The 21,614-nt window shown below is 36.3% G+C and overlaps 1 protein-coding gene across 1 annotated transcript in view; it reads left to right on the top strand.

Moving 5' to 3' along the window:
- rps6ka5 (ribosomal protein S6 kinase, polypeptide 5) overlaps positions 1-21,238 on the top strand; it is a 34,827-nt gene extending 13,589 nt beyond the window's left edge. Inside the window, exons 11-17 of the mRNA XM_042742682.1 lie at positions 1,358-1,491; positions 1,603-1,696; positions 11,317-11,487; positions 11,811-12,002; positions 15,275-15,434; positions 15,534-15,697; positions 15,788-21,238. Coding sequence (XP_042598616.1) covers positions 1,358-1,491; positions 1,603-1,696; positions 11,317-11,487; positions 11,811-12,002; positions 15,275-15,434; positions 15,534-15,697; positions 15,788-16,072 — 1,200 coding nt within the window. The 3' untranslated portion in view covers positions 16,073-21,238. The remainder of the gene's footprint in view (positions 1-1,357; positions 1,492-1,602; positions 1,697-11,316; positions 11,488-11,810; positions 12,003-15,274; positions 15,435-15,533; positions 15,698-15,787) is intronic.
- Positions 21,239-21,614: the final 376 nt, after the last annotated feature.

The following is a 21,614-nucleotide window of genomic DNA, read 5'->3' as shown; positions in this document are numbered from 1 at the left end:
TAAAGGTCTTTGGACATTGAGTCCTTAATTTTTGCATGTTAAAAAAATAAATACATTGTTGAAACATTGGTCCGTAATAAAAAAAATTCGGACCAGGTTTGATTTTCTGCGTTTTCACATCCGTAGCAAGCCTTTTGGTAGGAAAGAATGACAAATACGAAAGAACGAAGAAAAGGCATCCAAACATTTCGGACTCAGTGTGCAAGGACCTGAAGTCTTAAAAAAAAAAAAAAAAACTGTACAACATAGTTCACAGGTACAGTAACAGACGCTTTTTTCCAAAGCTGGTGCCATGCTCTACTGGTTGAGCTACAAGAATGTATATTGAATGTATATTGTGCATATTGATTATCACACAGTTATACCATAATATCAGTACTTTGGTTGATTTTTAGTTTTTGTTAAATTAAATGATGTAACAGAAGTTAAATAGAGGGTGGGATAGGGAAATAGATAGTAATGTGCAGTAGAGAAGAATAAATTGACATGAGAACAAAAGTCCTACTACAATTCACTATGAAAATATTACAATGACAGCTTCACTGTTGAGTGGCAAACATTTCGAGGGGCTTTCACACATTTCTTGTTTAAAAACAGCTAGATGGAGTGCAGTGGTATTTAGAAGAAGTGGCGCATAAATGCACATTAACTCTCTTAAAATTTTGCTGATGTACACTCTCAATACACTGAAGATGTCTATTCTGCCTCCAGATCCATCTGATTGGTCTGTTGTTTTAAAATTGAACATCTGCACTGCTTGTCAAAGTTGGACTATCTTTAATTTAAAAATGTATTGTATTCATGGGTGTGATACACTAAAAAAAGCCAACAACATCCATCTCCTGTGTGTACATAGACCAGCCATTAAAAATAGTAAGTAGCCCAAAATATAAAAACCAGACATTTTATGCCCTATTTTATACTCTTCTGCAGAACTGTCAGAAGTGATCAAGAGCAGCTGGATTTTCTTTGCTTTTTTAAAATGAAAGATTTTTTATGTACTCTGTAGACATACTGCAACATTTACAACCAAAGCTTCCTTCACAGTCCATCCAGAACATTTATCAAAATAAATCAGCAAAAATGGATCATTCAGAAATCATCAAACCATAAGCACAATAACATATGACCTTTGCAGCAGTTTCACATTAATTATGAACTTGATTATGATAAATGTCAGTTTGAAATTCAAAATATAGAGGATAGCAGGGCTCATTTACATATAAAAATGTTAAAGGTATGGTAACAAATTAACTTCATGTGAAAGTATATTACAGTTGTTTTGGTGCCAAAAATCTTGATTAACATTGTAAGTGGATTTTACCTGACCTCTAAACTTATGACGAACTGACTGTAGGACTCTCCATTCTACATAAACTATGAGATGGACCTGAGGGAGAACGCTCTGGGAGAGGGAAGCTTCTCCATCTGCAGACAGTGCACTCACAAAAAGACTGGACAGAAATATGCCGTAAAGATCGTCAGTAAAAGGTACCAGCTATGCAGCCTGCTACTAACAGAGTCTTTTTGATGTATTTAAAGTTCAGTTAAATTATATAGGCTAATATTTGTGGAAGTAATTTGTAGTTTACTGTTCTGCAGAATGGAGGCACAGACTCAGAAAGAGATCGCTGCTCTCAAACTGTGTGATGGACACCCCAACATAGTCAAGCTGCATGAGATCTACCACGACCAGGTAAGACAGTGTTTGAGACTGCAACCTAGAGCTCATGTGCACATCAAAGCCTCATTCTCTCAATGAACTCGGCTAGCCTGAATAAGTTTGAACTCTCTTTGTCTTTGCACCTGCCCCAGATTTAATTCCCTCCTGTTCATAAACTGTCCCCTTCCTTTTCATGGTACTTCTTCTCAATTACAGTCCAGTCTTTATCAGATGCAGCACCAAAGAAGGTCAAAACTAGATGGAGAAATAACACCGGGGTTGCTTTCATTAAAACAACATCAAATTGGTCCTTTTTACTTATTTAATAAATCCTAGAGAAAAACATAGATTTAGATTTCCTGCAGAGCAGTAAAAAAATAGAAGGGCATCAGGATCTGCTTTGCCAAAGAAAGGTTAAAACTAACTGGAGAAATAACACCATGGTTGGTTTTCATTATAACATCATCAAATTGGTCCTTTTTACTCATTTAATAAATCCTAGAGAAAAACACAGATTTACATTTCCTGCAGGGCGGTAAAAAAAATAGAAGTGCATCAGATCTGCTTTGCCAAAGAAAGTCAATGGGAGACTAAAAACAGACTAAAAAACCTAGATTACAAACCTAAGACAGCTTGTACAGTAAGCACTGTAATAAAGTTTGTTTTAGAATTAACCCAAAAATTATATTTCATCAAAATAAAAAAAAATGTTCCACCTCTAAGATTTTTTTTAATGTTCTTGAAAAAAAGAACACCATTTTCAACATAGCTGCATTTATGTGATCAAAAATGCAATGAAAGTGTAATATTGTGAAATATCATTATGTACAATGTTTTCTGTTTTAATATTTTAAAATGTAATGAATTCAGCAGTAATTACTCCAGTTTTCAGTGTCACATGATCCTTCAGAAATATTTCTAATTATTTCTTAATATGCTGTTCAAGAAACATTTGTTATTAATGTTAAAAACAGTTGTGCAGCTTTATATTTTTCTGGAAACCATGATACACGTTTTTCAAGCTTCATTGGTGAATAGAAGTTTCAAAAGAACAGCATTTATTTAAAATGGAAATATTTTGGTGCATTTAAATTTTCATTCTGGTGCACCCTTGCTTAATAAAAGTGTTAATTTCTTAAAAATAAACTTACTGAACCCAAATTGTTGAACATATATACCGTGCCTTGCGAAAGTATTCATACTCGTTAATTTTTTGTTCACGTTTTGATATGTTGCTGCCTTATGCTAAACTGCTTTAAATTACTTTTTCCCAAATCAATTTACACTCCAAATACCATAATGGTAAAGCAAAAAACAGGTTTTTAACATCTTTGCAAATTTTGTTAAAACTTAAAAAACTTAAATGATTCCATTGCATAAGTATTCATACCCTTATCTGGGACAGTTGAAATTTAGCTCATGAGCATTCGTATTGCTTGTAGATGTTACTACACTTCGAGTGAAGTTAACCTGTGGCAAATTCAATTGAATGGGTATAATTTGGAAAGGCACACGTCTAAAAGGGGCATATGATGCAATTTAAATTTTTCCTTTCTCTTTGGAGTGTTATAAGCTCTTGGTGCATAAAGAAAATCTGTAAAGTTGTAAAGACTAAAGTCTCAAATCCAAAGAGATATTCTTTATAAAAGTTAAGAGTCAACTATGCCTCCTAAAACGGCTCATTCTAACACGTAAAATGTAAGTCTGAGCTGTTTCAACTGAAAAAAACTTGCACTGGCTGATCTTAAAATATATCAGTGTCTTTGTTTTGTCTCAAGATGCACGTCAGTAATGTTTTTTCTAAGGCATGTTAATAACAATTACTTAAAAGTCCTAATTGAACTATGGCCTAATCCTGGCTTAGTCTAAGTCCCGTCTGTGAAACCAGGCCTGTAAGTACATTTACATATTTAAAGAATTTGCCACTGACGATTCAAACATGAGTTTTGAGCAGTGTGGAGTAGCACTTGTTGTTTGTTGTTTCTCTGATCACAAATGCAGACATGGTTTTATGTTTACGCAGCGCGATACGCTACACATAAAAAGAAAATATAAGTCATTATAATCAGTAATTATGTCCCGACTGCCTGTAGAGCTCAGAAACAAGTTTGCCTCAAGCCACACATTTGGGGAAGAGTTCAGAAAAAAAAATCTGCTTCATTGAAGGGTCACAGAAGCATGTAGTTTCTGTTACCCTTAATGGAAAAAGTTTGAAACAGCCTGGACTCTTCCTAGAGCTGGCCTCCTGGCCAGACTGAGCAATTGATGGAGAAGGGCTTTGGTTCGAGTGGTGACCAAGAAGCTGATGGTCACTAGGGCTGTCAAAATGACTGAAAAACTAAATTAAATATTATTAAATATTATCAAAATTTGAATTATTCGAATTTAAAAGGCATGATTTCAGTTGGGGGAAAAGCTTTAGGCTTCTCTCCTGAGGCCACAAGAGGGCGCATCAAGCAAAATATTTTACACGTTTCTTCAAAGCGTAATAAAATAACACGACCATCTTTGGAAAAAAAAAGTGCATAATGTTCAAAATAATGTTTATGAACCATATATAATTAATAAAGTTGCTTAAACGATTAGAAAAAAACAGCCCCATGCATGTATGTATAGTTTAATACAAAGGACCGAAAACCAAACACAAAGAGTAGGCTACTTCATTTAAAAACATGAGATACAGTGGGATGGGGAAAAACTGCCTTAAAGTCTTGAGACATGTTTTTTAAAAGTTAAACTTACATTAATTGTACATGGCTTTCTAAATATGCCGATCTCTTGTGCATAATAATAATAATAATAAAGCAATCAAATAAGTAAATAAGATTGCTAAAATAAGTTCTTGGTTTGTAGTTATTTATGAAGAGTTCAGATGCAAAAGCCTCTAAGTGCCATCTAAAATTTTGTTATTTTCTCAGGCTTCTATGTTTATGTTCAGTTATTTTACTTTAATGGGAAAGAAAAGAAACTATTCATTGCCATTAAAAGTGAAAATACTGAACCTACACATAGGAGCCTGACAAAAATGCTCATTTTAGAAGAAAATTTCAAACAGCATTTAGAGGCTTTTGCATCTGAACTCTTCATATGAAGTAGTAATCAGTTTACACTTTTGAAAATAATTTTATTTTAAAACGTGTGTTTTCACTATTATTCGTATGTCTAATAGTCGAAAACGCAAACATCTCTTGTCACGTTCATTTATGATTTACATGATTCATTATTGCATATTTTCAATTCAAAACAGGTGAAATTTCATAAGAAGTTGAGTAGTTTGCACCACTAGATAGTCTATTACTGTCAGTCGCTGAACATTTCTATCGTAAAACAGTTTTCTAATACAGTACTACTCCATCTAAAAGCACGTGATGGAGATTTACCGGTACTATTAATCACAGAACAGCTTTACTGACACAAAATACAAAGTAGAGAAGTAAAACTAAGATGTGGAGTGTATTCAAAGCGCCACCATTAATGTCTAAAGTGTGTGGAATGGTGCGCTGTGATTGGTTGTTATGGTTTACAGTGCGTGGAATGGTGTGCTGTGATTGGTTGAGCGGATATATCGCATTCTGCAAAAAAGGGAGACTGGTGCTTATTGTGGTTTGGAAAAAATGGGAGAAAACAGGACCTAATGACTCTGCGAATATCACATTTTGCGTAAAATTAGAAATTTACTTTTCAAAACTGACCAGAAACAATACTGATTTCGGCGGAAACTATATATATATATTTTTTTTTTAAATGGCGTTATATGTATGTATGTTGTATGTTATTATTTGTATTATTTTTATCTTATGTGTGTGTGCCAAACATCCTGATCCATTGTCCTATTATTCATTAGTATGATAAGCTTGAGTCAGTTGGGCATCTCCTCAGATCTGTAAAATGTGTATGTGTGTGCATGCCCACTTGTCAATTGGAGGTTATCAACCCCCACCCTCTGTACACAGTGCCATGCCCCAGATGAAAAGCAAAGCCGCCCTGCCCGGTCAGGGTCTTTGTTCCTCTATACCAGAGATAATGAGAGATATTAGCTTGCTCTTTTTCATTTGCCTCTCTTTCTTCTTTTGTGCACACACACACACACACACACACACTTGCACACTCATACACTCTTTTCTATCTCATCCCACCCACGTACAGCATGCAAACACTTATTCTGCCTTTCACTTATTCACACTTATTCAGCGTATATAATGAGACTGAAGCCAATTTATTAAATCATTTTGAATGTGAACCTTTGCCAAGTGATTTTTTCAGCTCCTTCTGAGTTCAAAGGCAGCATTACCTCTGACTTGTCATTAAATGTACATCTCCACCAGGATAGAAGGCTTTGCACTTCATGATGGATTATCTATCTGTGTAATTACGATCATATACTGTTCCATGTGGTTATTCTTGCAAGAAATGTATTTCTTTGTGGTCCCTAATTTTATATTTTGTCTTATGCCCAGTGGTGGTCCAAGAGTTCTGGGGGCCCAAAGCAAAGCTTTGTCAGGGATTCCCTGTCAGTGCATCCAAAATGTCCTTCAACACTTTAATCTGTACTTTCAGAACAGTTTCACTGCCAACAAACAACAGTGAGTTAAAACAGTCAGTAGTACAATAAAAAAACAGAATTATAAACAAGATACAAAATAAACAATTTAGCCTACTAAAATTAATAGCCTACAACAGCAGGATTATGAGGCTGCTGTCACTTTAAGACTGAATGAAGACTGAGATTTAATATACTGAGATTTAATATATATATTTAATAAAGAAATATTAAATATGTGAGTTTGTCACACCACAGAAAAATGCGTTATCAACCACCCAGCCAGATTTGAATTAAAAAAAGTCAATAAAATAAGGTGTCAAAATCTTGAAAAAATAAGCATTTTTCTTTGCTCTCATATGCTGGGGGTGTGTTTGCTGGCAGCGCTGAAACTATGCCAGAGGTCTCAAACTCAATTCCTGGAGGGCCACAGCTCTGCAGAGTTTAGCTCCAACCAGCTCCAGCTCATACCTGCTTGGAAGTTTCTAGTAATCCTAAAGACCTTGATTAGCTGGATCAGGTGTGTATGATTAGGGTTGGAGCTAAACTGTGCAGAGCTGTGGCCCTCCAGGAATTGAGTTTGAGACCACTGAACTATGCCCACTAGTGGGAACTAGTCTCTCAACTGTCTTCCATTAGCAGTTTTATTTAGGTTTTTGTAATATACAAATAAGACCGAACTATTTAAACAGTTTTGTAGATTTTTTTTGTAAGTTATTGTGAATTTGTGTGGTGAAGACTAGAAGACCGAACTGTTTTGTAATTTAAGTAACTCACAACTGAGCAGGCCACTGTAGTTATTAGGTGTGTTCAACTTAATGCAACGCTGAGCAGACCGATCGGTGAATGACATCAAAGTACCGCAAGAGGGATTTAAAAACATAAGGAACCGTCTGCTCTCTATAGCTCTCACTGTACTTTAATGTCAAACACACGGCTATCGGTCTGCGCACTGCGCCGAACGGTTCTAAGGACTGTCAGGTACGTTTACAGTTGTATTTCCACGTGAGCCTGGTATGACGCGGCACGATTACAAACCGTTAAGCAAAGAGTACCGTTCGGCCCGATAGTAGAAAAGCTGCTTATGAATTGCCCATGAGTGAACATCATGATTCAGTTCATCTGGAAGAGAAGACAAAAATGTAGAGGACCTCAGCTGTGTGGGAGCACTTTAAATTGAGTGAGGACAAGACAAAGGCAGTGTGCCAGAAACTGGCCTACCACAACAGCACGTCAGGTTTGAAAAATCAATGGTATATTGTTGGTGTATAAAAACGTGCACTTAATTTGCTTGGTAAATGCTTGCCAATATGGCAGTCATAAAAAAAAAATATATATATATAAAGTACAGTAGCCCAGCCTAATAATAATTTGTCTATATTAAAAGTATTGCTCTTAACAGACCTGTGTGTTTTCTATCATTAGTGCAGTGTCTGTTCTCGGAGCATATAAGCCCTGCCCACGTGAAGCACGCCGCTTCCGGCTCGTGCTGTTCTGTAGTTATTAAAAGTTTATTCATTCTGAACGTGTCACGTGTCCATATTGCACCAAAATGCACACTGCACTCCCTTGGGTCCGTAGCAACACACCCACCATGCGTGAAATCGATTGGATGAATGGTTCTCGACGTAATAAAAATTAATAAAAAACAGACTGACACACAGAGATTCCTGCCTTTATTAGAGAGAAGAATATGTTCAGCCCCTCTCTCCGAAGTTTCGAATATTCGGTGTTGATTACTATCGAAGCTTCGAAGCTCAAAAAATGGTATTCGGATCAGCCCTACATAGTTCACAATCTTTGTAACATGTTTCAGCATTGCATTTCTAACATTTCTAATGTGTTTAGAAACAATTGTCAGAATTGACTTTACACGAACTTTAAGTGAAAACTCACTAATATGAACATTTTGACATGTTTTTGTCTGTATTTGTCTTTTTGAAAGTGCAGTAAGTGATTTCAGAGAAACAGACTGAGCACCAAAACACACTTGTAGCCAATCAACAGTAAGGGGCGTGTCCAGTCATGATGGGGGAGTTGCCTGTGGTGCATAACATGTTTGTGAATTTGGTGGCGGGGCTGTCAAGATAAGAGTGTGATCTTTTTGGGTAGGGGCAAGTGTTTTGGTGAGTTCAAATATCAAAAGTGTTTCTGCGAAATTACTTATTGCAACTTTTAGCGCACACCTAAAGCCTTAAATAGCTTATACTTGTCTGTGTTTCCCTGTTTCCCTTTTGCTCTTTCGCAGCTCAATATTCATTTAATAATTGTGTAGTATTGAACACATCCAGCAGGAGACTGTATATTACAACAGTCCTATTACATTATTTAAATGGTTTGGATGTTACGTGGCATTGTGTCATAATTGTGTGAAACCAAAATCAAAATTAAAACTAAAATTCTGTTAATCACATAGTAGTACTAGTCATTAAAGTATTGTGAAACTCCCCTGTTTTAGCACTGGTCGTTCACACCTAAGATTTGAAAAAGACTCGAGAAAGGTGGAAAAGTGTGAGTGTAGAGGGTGGGAAGAGGGGAGAAAACAACAACTTACAAAACACTCATTATACAGACGAATTAATATTAAAAATATGAGCAGAAAAAGAAAGAAAAAACCCAACAACAACGGAGATAGGGGCTACCTTGATACATTTTAAAAATATAAAAATAAGGATAATGAACTCTCAAGGAATCGTGTAATTGTATAATTAGGGATTTCATGAACAAATCCAGTATGATTTTATTTATTATTATTTGAAATGGAATTTATGAAAAATTAAGAAGAACATTTAAAAGTTCAAATAATATTTCCATGTTTACCAGCACTACAGTCTCAGAACAAATGACACATCAGTTTAAAACAGAAAGAATAAAGGCATACTTTTTGTTTACTCTTCTTTTAATTTTCACTCTGTATCTTTGTTTACTGTGTATCACAATAATCCATCATGTCATCGTGTTCATGATCGACGTACCGCTCTATCAGTGCCTTTATTTGCGCATCTTTTATTTGAAGAAGACATGATGTGTGCGCATACACGGTGCTGATTAGAGTTCGGAGCACAAGAGAATATGAAATATGTTCACACAAACTCTGGTCCGGATATGAACTATGATCGGTGCAGAGAGTGTTGTTAAACTCATCACGGGGTTAGCGCAGAAACGGCTCTCTCATGTGTGCTCCACGTGTTGTTTAATATTGTTACGTCATGTTTACAGAGGTGAACTGACAGCACGGAAGCGCATTCATGAGATTTGAATTCTATGCTATAAGACGACATCATGCATAATACAGCGCAGTGATTGAATCATAAGACTTAATTCTCATGAATAATACTGAGAAGAGCTTAGCAAACTGATGATGTAGACATGTACTCTCCAGCCAAAAATTCTGTTAATCACATAGTAGTACTAATCATTAAAGTATCGTGAAACTCCCCTGTTTTAGCACTGGTCGTTCACACCTCAGATTTGAAAAAGACTCGAGAAAGGTGGAAAAGTGTGAGTGTAGAGGGTGGGAAGAGGGGAGAAAACAACAACTTACAAAACACTCATTATACAGACGAATTAATATTAAAATATGAGCAGAAAAAGAAAGAAAAACCCATCAACAACGGAGATAGGGGCAACCTTGATACATTTTAAAAATATAAAAATAAGGATAATGAACTCTCAAGGAATCGTATCATTAGAGACTAACGACTATCATGAACAAATCCAATATGTTTTGATAAATTATTATTTGAAATGGAATTTATGAAAAATTAAGAAGAACATTTAAAAGTTCAAATAATATTTCCATGTTTACCAGCACTAGAGTCTCATAACAAATGACACATCAGTTTAAAACAGAAAGAATAAAGGCATACTTTTTGTTTACTCTTCTTTTAATTTTCACTCTGTATCTTTGTTTACTGTGTATCACAATAATCCATCATGTCATCGTGTTCATGATCGACGTACCGCTCTATCAGTGCCTTTATTTGCGCATCTTTTATTTGACGAAGACATGATGTGTGCGCATACACGGTGCTGATTAGAGTTCGGAGCACAAGAGAATATGAAATATGTTCACACAAACTCTGGTCCGGATATGAACTATGATCGGTGCAGAGAGTGTTGTTAAACTCATCACGGGGTTAGCGCAGAAACGGCTCTCTCATGTGTGCTCCACGTGTTGTTTAATATTGTTACGTCATGTTTACAGAGGTGAACTGACAGCACGGAAGCTCATTCATGAGATTTGAATTCTATGCTATAAGACGACATCATGCATAATACAGCGCAGTGATTGAATCATAAGACTTAATTCTCATGAATAATACTGAGAAGAGCTTAGCAAACTGATGATGTAGACATGTACTCTCCAGCCACGACAGCCAATCACCACTGCAAATTAACACATATACGTCACTTTTGATGTTGGTTCAACTTTGCTTTTTGAACCTGAAGAATGAATTTGCTTCAAAAATGAAAAAAAAAAATCCACTTTTCACTTAATAATAGACATAATGAGTGCTATATTTGTTTTCACTGATGTGCAACCTGTTCATATATTTTAACATCTCAAAAAATGTTTTAGGGTTTCATGACCCTTTAAATCATCCTTGAGAGCAAGAGTGTGTACTTTGTGCATTGCGAAGATTGGCACTGCCTTTGCCTCTATTATTATCTGGATGTGTTTGAGGCAAGACTCGAACCCTATTGCTCATATAAACACTAAGGCTCAAAATTTCCAGAGCACATGCGATAACCGCTGCGTCGTGACACTGAATGACTTGAGCTCTCTAACACTACTTAACTTAAACTAAAACTATAAACATAAAAAGACATTTTAATAAATAAAGTAAAATGAACATTTACTGACTTATTTCAGCTAGATGCAAGGCAAGCATTTCTCATTTTCATTTAATTTATCTGAAAAAAAGACATAAGAAAACTATAAAAAAAAATATAATGTTAATATAAAAATAAAATTAATACAAACTATATAGAGTAGCTAAAATAAAAACGTAAAAAGAGAAAATATAAAAGTAAAATCTAGTTCAAAATATTAACAAACATATTGGTGTATAAATGATATTTAAAATAACACTACTTTATATTTGTGTAGCTACACACATATCTTGTTCTGGAGCTCCTGCAAGGTGGAGAACTGCTGGAGAGGATCAGAAGGAAGCAGCACTTCAGCGAGACGGAGGCCAGCTGCATCATGCGCAGACTGGTGTCTGCAGTCAGCCACATGCATGATGTTGGTGTGGTGCACAGGGACCTTAAACCTGAGGTACAGCACGCCACAACACGTCCACTGTCATTATCTCAAATGTACAACCCACATGTCACAGCACTCCAGGCCGATGGTTCCCAAAGTACAGGTTGGGCAGAACTTTACATAGTAGTTATGCCTCAGGATTGACAAGTCTCACTTAATTAAAAGGAAACTTGTTCAAGAAACATCTGCCTTGTTAAGTTTATGCTCCTCAATTTTGCTTGTTTTTCAGTATGGTGACAGTGAATTAGTAAACATATGTGTTGGTTAACCTAATAAGGGTTTTTTTTTTTTTTGCTTTATTTTTCTGACTGTATAATGGAGTTTTCTCTTTGTAGAATTTGCTCTTCACTGATGACACTGAGAATTCAGAGATCAAAGTTATTGACTTTGGCTTTGCACGGCTCAAACCCCCCGACAATCAGCTCCTGAAGACCCCCTGCTTCACTCTTCAGTACGCTGCACCGGAAATCCTCAAATACGACGGTTACGATGAGTCCTGTGACCTCTGGAGTTTAGGAGTTATTTTGGTAAGGCCAATATTCATACTACATGTAATGCCTACAGTATGTAAGGTATGGGTACTAGGAAGGATAATTTTTTTATTTATTTACATTTTTTTTCAAGATTACTCATTTATTCAGAGTGCTAAATGAGTGAGAGTGACTTAAAGTTGCTCCCTATGAAGAACTTTACAAAGTATTGTTTTTGAGGTCCTATTTCAGTTAGTTCTCTGCAATAGTAGTGACTGATTTACTGTATGTTTGCCATTTTTAATTATCAGCATTGGATGATACGTTTTTGAAAATTGCTATCTAAAATCTAAATCTAATTTTAAAAATGTTTTATGTTTTTAAAAGTTTTTATCAAGTTCAGATTCATTTGATTCATTTTCAAATTATTTCTATTTTAGTAAATACTATGCCATTTGACCGAATCGAATGAATGTCTAACTCTTAAAGACATTCTTAAAGACATTTTCTTATTTAGAGTATTATTTAATAAAAAAAATGGGGGGGGAAAACTTTAAAGGGATAGTTCACTCAAAAAAAAAAAATAATAATAATAATGTCATCATTTACTCAAACCTGAATGACTTGCTGTCTATTGTGGAATGTAAAAGAAGGTATTTTGAAGACTGTTGGTAACAAATCTGTTTTAGTTACCAATGATTTCCATTGCATGAACAAAAAAATCTGAGATGTTTATCAAATTATCTTCTTTTATGTTCCATAGTTATTATCAGGCCGTTGTGGCCTAAATGTTTATGTGTAATACATTTTATGTTTTAAGCTACTATTTGTAATGTCTATTTAATACTTTCTCATTTAACAAAAAATAGCTTTAAATAATCTTTTGGGGGTATTTTAACAGCCACATGTAATTTGCGATTTAATTCAATTAATTAATCGATACATCATGTAATTAATTAGATTAAAAATTTTAATCAACTGACAGCCCTAGTGATATCATATAATTTATATTGGTTTCATATCGGCCATTGGCCACCCATCCAGATAACAGCATCAGCCGTCAAAAAAAAAAATATCGGTTGACCACTAATCTGCAGGGAAGCTCACTTAGAAACTAATTTTATGGAGAAGAGAAAGGTACAAGTGCTAAATGAACCTTTGTCACATGAAATTATCTCTATTTCAGCCTTTTTTAAAGGAAATGAAACACTGAATGGTGCATTTTGTATGAATATATGAGCGCTTTCTCTCATTTCTGTAAATATGAAATTCTGTATCCACACAAGCTTTTATCCTCCTTCATGTAGATTATTTACTCCTTTTGAACATGAATCCGTGTCTTGCTGTTTCTGACACTTATTCACTTGAACACCAACCAAAATAAACCAACGATCAAGCCTTTCCAAAACAGCTTAGCATTGCTGATCAGAGTCCTCGCGACTACCCTTAAGCAGAAATTTTTCCAGCCAGGACTTCATTGAGAGAAAGATGAGAGGAGATGGCGAGATGGAGCCTGGGGGAGATGTCCATAGCCGAGTTATTTTTGAGGCACTCTGTACTGGGGAGCAGGACCTGGCTGGGGGGAGAATAGAGTAGTGCAGCAGAGTTTGACGTGATGATCTCTGACAGGCTGTGAGCTGAGAGACCCTGGAGCTCTGCACATCATGGAGAGAGACCACAGTGCTGAGAAAGACAAGAGCTTTGTAGCTTATTTAGCTGTGCACTTTTTTTCCATTTACTTACAGTTATGTGTTCTTATCTCTAATTTATTTATATAGCACATTTAAAAACAACAAAAGTTGATCTGTGTGTGTTGTGCTCAAACAAAGACAAATGGAAAATACACATTACATCTGTCAAGCACACAATGGGCCATATCAAACACCCGGCGCAATGTGGTGCAAGGCGCAGCGCAAGTGTTTTTGCTAGTTTCAGCCCGACGCAGCTTCCCATCCTGTGCCACGTTGTTTAAATAGCAAATGCATTTGCACTCATTTGTTGTCTCATGGGCGTGCTGGTCTAAAAAAGAGGTGTGTTCAGGCGCATTGTTGGCGCGTTGCTATTTTGAGGAACTGAAAATAGACTGCACCATAGACCAACTCAAACCTAGTCTAAAGTCAATGGCATAATATTTCTTTTTTTGTTATTTTAAGAGCGCGTTAGTAGAAAATGCGCCTCTGGGCGGGTCTACAATGCCGCGTTCACTTTGCTTATTACACAGATGGACATGCAGCAGCACACAAACATTTTTAAATATTTAAAATATGTCAAATATAAAATATTATTATTGTGTAGGTTACATGAATATAAAAATACCTACATGTCATAATGGATAGTCATTGCATGTATCAGAATTAGGCTTCCTATTTGCTCGCACACGAGCATCTCCGTTTCATCTCTGGAGACGCATTCTGTCTTTGCGCTTGCCAATTCAGCCGTGTAAATAGCGAATCCGCCATGGCATGAGCGCAGATGCCTCTTAAAGGGAATGGGAGATTGTTACATCCAAAAAACACCCATTACTCATTAAGATAATAGGGACAACCCATTTAGACCATGCACCCGGGTGCGCCAAAAGTGGATTCGGACACGCCCTGAGTGCTCCTGCGCCATGCACTTTAGACCATGCACTTAGATCGTTAAAATAGGGCCCAATGACTGTTACATTGTGACAATGTCCAGCTAGAACAAATAAGTCTTAAAGCACAATTTGAATGTATTGATGAGGTCACAATGGAGTGCGGCTATTTTCTGACCTCGGTACCAACAGAGAAGGCACAGTTATCTTTAAATGTTAAACACCAAGACGGAGTAAGGGGCAGCTGGTTGGCACATTTAAGAGATCTGTAGGTGTGATGTAAACTGCAGAGATCAGTGTAACAAGGTTCCATTTCACTTACAGCTTTAAAACCAAAAAACAAAACTGTATATTGTGTCCATAGAAGTAATATCAGGCATACAGATGAAAAATGTCCTTTGGCTAATTTTTGCATATTTATAGTAATGTTTATTAATGTCGCAGAGGTGGATCAAATGATAACTTTTTCATGAAAGATTACTAAAATAAACTTAATAAAATGTGATCTTTTTTTTCCTTTGGAATAATGCAAACGTATGGTTTGTGCACAATAAAACCAAGAACATGTATTTGGAAAATAAATTTGACTTTAAAAGGAAGGTACAGCTCTGTATCATTTGCATAACAGTGAAGGTAAATTTCATGTCTTTTTTTCTTAATGAATCGCATGTGAAGAAAATAAATTGGTTGTGAGATAGAACCTTGAGGTACCCCGCATTAAGGTGCACTTGTGTTTTTTATTTTGTTGCAGTACACCATGCTATCTGGCCAGGTCCCATTTCAGTGCCATGGGAAAAGTCTAATGCACACCAGTGCAGAAGAGATTATGAGGAAGATCAAACAAGGAGACTTCTCTTTCGAAGGTGAAGCCTGGAGGAATGTGTCCAATCAGGCCAAAGATCTGATACAAGGTAAGACCCAGCTGAAGATGTTTAGAGACCCTTTTGCAGTGATTTAAATTGGAATGCATTTGTTAAAACTAAAATGTACCTGACTTACTCATGGTTCAGAGCTGCTGACGGTGGACCCTGACAAGCGGATAAAAATGTGTGGCCTACGCTATAATGCCTGGCTGCAGGATGACAGTCAGCTCTCTTCCAACCCTCTTATGACCCCTGACATCCTGGGATCTTCTACCATATCAGTGCACACCTGTGTCAAAGCCACCTTCAATGTAAGAGAAATGTGAAAGAGAAAAAAAAACAGAAGGATGCTATAAAATAAAGATTACAACATAACATAATACTGTTATTGTCTTCCCCAGGCCTTTAATAAGTGTAAGCGGGAGGGCTTCCGACTCCAGACAGTTGACAAGGCTCCTTTGGCCAAACGCAGAAAGATGAAGAAGACCAGCACCAGTACAGAGACCCGCAGCAGCTCCAGTGAGAGCACACACTCATCATCCTCTTCCTCCCAGTCTCAGGATAAGACGCCACCAGGTGGAGAGACAGCCATTATTCCCCAGGCCTCCGTGAGCACACCTCTCACTCTTGGCCCTGACGATGAGCCCTCTCAGGGCGAGCCCCAGCCTGCCTTCACATTTTCATAGTGAACCCATCTGAGAGTCGGACAACAGGATAGTTTACGTAATTAGGATACATAATTATCCCACCGTTCTTTCTCCTCACGCTCTGGCAAGGCTGTACAACTCCAGAATTTGCATGCGGGGACCAACTCAAATCCATCACTAGCAATAGATGCATACCATGAGTGCTGAACACTGAGCTTGAGTGAACTTCTGGCTCAAGTCCTGCATGGCGAAACCTCACTGCATCCAGTCCAGTGTCTCAAACAGAAGGGAGAACTTCACTTTTAGGAGCATCAAACCTTCAACTGATGGTGAAAAAAGGAAAGTCTGCTTCTGCAGTATCCTGAAGGACCAGGCACTTCGCTTTGGGCAAAAAAAAGAAAGGGATATGTATTTTAAAAGAATATAAATAGAATTTATAAAAGAGGAGATTTATTATTTATACAGACTTCTGTCAAAATTGGTATATATTACATATTTGGTATATATCAATTTGTCAAATATGAGGGTTCCATTTGTGCTGGGAGCTTCGTGGTATTGATTCACATATCTAACTTTGATCTTTGACTTCTTCCAAAAGATTTTACTGAAGTAGCAACAATTAGGTGTTAATAGTTTCATTGTAAAACTCTTATTAGGTAACCATTGCAAGGTAAAAAAGATAGTTTGTTTCTTATTTACATGTTATTTGAAATTTCTGTTGAGATCCTTTTCTCAGGTTATTTATTTGTTTTTTAAACTTGAATTCATTTTTTAAGAAACTGAAGGTGAAGTCACATTTACTCTTGCTCTAAGAATTTTTGTGGGTGAAATCCAGTTATATCAATAGGTATCTGTGCATTTAGAAATTTTTCAAAGGTGTGAAACATTTCTCAATGCAGATTTTGCATCAGGTTCAGTTTTTTTTCACACAAATTTGATGTGTTGACCAGAAGAAGAAGCTGTTTGGTTTGAAAGTGACTTCTGTTTGAGCATTGCTTCGTGCATTGCTAATATCGACAGTTTGACAGTGACGTTTTTTTGGTTTATCACTGGAATTTTGCTAATGTGACTGCGTCTTAAATGGATGAACTCTAGAGGTATTGCTTTGGGTGTTGTTTTACTCGAGGTTTTATGCCTGATTGTACGTTCAAGCTGAGAATGAATCTGCTTAAAGTCAACGTGAAATCAAAATTGACTCATTTTAAATTTTTAATGCACCAGATTCTATAGTAAACAGTGACAAACCAAAATGCAGTGATCACTTAGGCCTCTCAGGCTATTGGATAATGCTAACCAGTAGCTAAATGGATCTTTTGCCACAGTTTTAGCAAACTTGGATTTAATCTGACTGCATTCTGTTCTGTAATGCAGCCACTTTTCATGATCCAATCAGTTTCTGATGGATAGACATTTTTGTCTTGTTATACTGTTTCACTAGAGAATGCATCACATGAGAGAAAGAAAATGGGTTTTGATTCATGCTGACTTTAAGCGTCTGCAAAGCCTAATGACACACTTATCTTACAGAAAATAACCATGACTGCAGGGCCACATTTTAGCCTGAAATGAAGTTATACGCCAGCTAAAAGACATCTGTGGTTTCCTGTTTGATGGTGGCATGTTGTGTTAGATAAAAGATACTTTAAGATGTGCTGCGGCAGAGTCTGTGGTGTTTAAAACGTTGCGCTTGCATTTTTTCTTCTTGGTGTCATCTGTTTCACAAGCCTTGGGGTTTTTGTGACAATGAGGTGTAATGTTGCAGGACTCAAGTTCATATTTTCAGGAGTGTTTGGACTTGGCCTGGACTCTTGAGTCCAAATGCATTCTTGTCTGGACTTGAGTACTACACTCAAGTGTTTTTTTCCTCTGTTCTATGGTAGCAATGCCATAGAGGAACCATTTTGGATTCTCCAAAGAACCTTTCAGTGAAGAGTTCCTAATGTAACACATTTTTTTCTAAGTGTGAAGAACGTTTAATAATCTGAAAAACCTTTTTCCTCTTGGTTCCATGGTTGTTAAAGGTTCATCGATGAACTGTTGATACCAATACAGAACCTTTAATTTGAAGAGTGTACAACACTGCAGAGCTGATTATGTGATTCTCAGTGTTTGTGTTTTCTAGCTAGTGGTGGCATTTTTACAGTTGAAAGGAATGGTTTAATCTTTGGCCTGAACGACCATCTGTATTATTCAGAGCATTATGCTGTGATGGCTGACATGGTGGTATCCATATCTTTCAAGCACTACAAAACAAAACTATTTGAAAGGCACTTGAACACTACATTGCTATGCAAAAGTTATTTTCTTCCTTTGCTCTTATGTTTCTGTTCATATCCTGAAAGACTTTTATGCATTAGAAAATACTGAATCTAAACAGTGCCTCATCAGTGCAAACATAACTGCCATTTTTAGGGACAGACGCAAGACTCTGGTCTCTTAAGTTAATCATGCATTCCACTTCCTGTGCACCAACCGAGATGAGACATCCTGTCATTGAGCTTTTAAATAGCGAGGGCTGGATTGGGACCCAGCCGCACGTACGCATGCACGAACGCACAAACGCACATAAACTGGTGCTCCTGCCCACTCGAACCCGGGCAAAGGACAAGAGCAATAAGAACAGCAGGAGCTCAGCTCACTTTCATGTGGCTGAAAGCCGCTGCGTTTGGCCTCTTCCCCATCACTGTTCTCCCTGAAGCTCCCTCATTACTGCCTCCTCCTTTTGTTTGGGTGTATTAATAGAACAGGAATGAGGGGAGGCAGAGCGAGTCCTACATTTGAACTCTCCTTGGGGACAGAGGCATTATTGGATGGTTTGCCGTGCTGCTCTTTGTCCCACTGGCTCCCTGCATCCAATCGCACAAACATGGAGCTTGTTTTAAGGTTTGATCAGTTTTTAGGGGGTTTTCCTCTTGTTTTAGCTGTTATGAGATTAAAGGCCAGACGTGGGTTTTCGTTTAGCATTTATAGAAGTGTAGTGAGCATTGGCCCTTAAACTGAACGTACTCCTTTGATCTGTGCACTCCATTTTTGTTGCCCTGTTTTAGTGCTCTTGGGTGCTTGTAAATTGTGTTGTCTGCTTGTGAAATGTAACCTAGAGGCCCCGTGTGCTTGTATCTGTGATAGCGGCGGGTGTGGGCGGCTCATCAGCTCGTGGAGATGGGCTGATTAGACTTTTTAAGATCTACCTTGTTTTTAAAGGGGCTGTGGATTTGAAGTTGGAGAGTTGAGTTCACCCAAAATGAAAATTCTGTCGTTTACTCACCATCCAAAGTTGTTCTAAACCTGTATAAGTGTCTTTATTCTTTTTAGCATAAAAGAAGATATTTTGAAGAAGGCTCTTTACCAAACATTTGATGGTAGCCATTGACTAGCCAAGGCTATAATCCCATTCTGGTATTAAAAAAAGTGGCTAGGGGTAGATGACAAATAACATGATCAAGAACTTGTTATTTCAGAATCAAAATTTTAGGTTAAAATAAAACATTTAGGAACATTTTATAACTCCATGGGCATTTTAATAATAAAATTCAAAATATTTTATCAGCTAATAATATAGTATGAATATTTTTAAAAATCCTTTTCCTTGATCAAGCATGAACTGCTGGAAAGGTCATGTGGCCTTAAATTGTTGTGGACATTTGGGGGTCTTGGAGTCAAGAATCTTGAGAATAACATTCACTGTATTATATTATATATTAATTATATAAAAATATAGTTTATTTTTCCCTGTTCACTTCAGTAGTAAATTCATTTGTTAAAAGTTCAAAAATTACATGAAGTTCTCTCAATTAGTAAGAGTTTAAAAGAGCATGTAATTGAGATTTTTCAAAGAAACAATGTTGTTTAAAATAGTTTTAGATTATGTGTAGCACACACTGCAGAGCACTGATGTCAGTGCTTGAAATATTTCAGCTACCCAGATACAACTTTGTACTTGTCAACATACACTACCATTCAGGGTCAGTAAGATGTATATATATGACTGTTTTCACAAAATTATTAAGCAGCACAACCTATTTCAACACTGATAATAATAAGAAATAGGGCTGGGTAAAAAATATTGATTTCAATCAATTCTCATTTTACAAAACAGTATAGATTCTTAAATCCCAAGAATCGATTAGTCTGTCCTGTTTTCATTTAATAAATGGAACGTTGTAGTGCACCTTCCATTAAAAAAAAACACAATAAGCTTTGTGCTTTGATACTTTTGATATGAAACAAAGTCTCAGATTTTAAATTCTGTCCATTTTATTACAATATTCAAACAATAAATACAGTTTTGCCGCGGTTTAATGTGAAGTGATCATCTCATCCGCTTTAACCAGTTACAGCATGAAATAAACATGAATGAACATCTGAAGGTATGTTAAAAGAAACAGTACAACTTACCGAAATCTGTATCCTGTTTCATGTTATCACTCAACTGTGAAAAGACCGCAGTGTACGGCTTGTAAACAATATGTCACGTGACGTCTAATTTACCGCAGAAAAACATTCGGTGACCACAAACTCGTTAGTCATCTGGAAAAAAATGATCTCTATAAATGATACAAATCTCTATAGAGGAGCATTTCGCTAAATATATGCACCATATAACATATTCATTATCATTTTTATTATTATGATTTAATATTTAATCTGTTTGAATAGCTAAATCCATAAAAGTTATGACAGCCACCATTTAAATGTTTATATTTCAGAAAAAAGGAATTGGAGTGGAGATATAGTTACGTAATTGTAAAGTTAGTGGTATAAATTGATTATTATAAAAACTTAAATTTAAGTGTTTGTATACAAATACGTTAATTTTAACCCCCAATATTATAATATACCACCAGCTGACTCTTATGTACTAGATTGGTTGATTTATTTTTTCTTTAGAAAATTTGGCAAATATTGTACCTGATAGATATCCAAAATAATCAATATTGAATTGAATCCAATCAGAATCGATCCGAATTGCAAGCTTGTGAATAGAAAGCAAATCGAATCATGAAATGTCAATACCCAGCCCTAATAAGAAATGTTTATTAAGCAGCAAATCAGCATATTAGAATGATTTCTGAAGGATCATGTGACACTGAAAGCTGGAGTAATGGATTCTGAAAACTCAGCTTTGCCATCACAGAAATTAATCACATTTTCTAATATATTCAAATAGAAATCTTGCTTTAAAAGTTAAGAATATCTAACATATTTTGCATATGTTTTTTTTTAAAATCTTACTTTTGAATGGTTTTTTATTTGTAGAGCCTTACTGGCTGTGTGCTTGTAATTAAATTTTTGGTTAATGTGACTGGACAAACAATAATTTTTTGAAGTTTGTTGTCCCTGGCACAAAGCTTTTATTCAAAAGCCTTTAAGTTGCATTAAATATTTATACAGTTTTGGAAAATAGCTTTCGACAGTTTTAAACGGATTATTTAACATTTTGAATGGATTACGGCAAACAAAAACAGACTCTATACATTGTTTTGATGCAGGATAAGTGTCTCCTCTGCCGAACACTGTCCTGTTTCATTTCTGAGAGTATCCATGCATGCGATGCCTGGGATGTTTGAGTCTCCGCTCAGTC

This window comes from Cyprinus carpio, chromosome B17, assembly GCF_018340385.1.
Source record: "Cyprinus carpio isolate SPL01 chromosome B17, ASM1834038v1, whole genome shotgun sequence".
NCBI classification, from domain to species: domain Eukaryota; kingdom Metazoa; phylum Chordata; class Actinopteri; order Cypriniformes; family Cyprinidae; genus Cyprinus; species Cyprinus carpio.
Note: the sequence above shows the minus strand (reverse complement) of the source record. Positions and strands in the feature narration are given on the sequence as shown.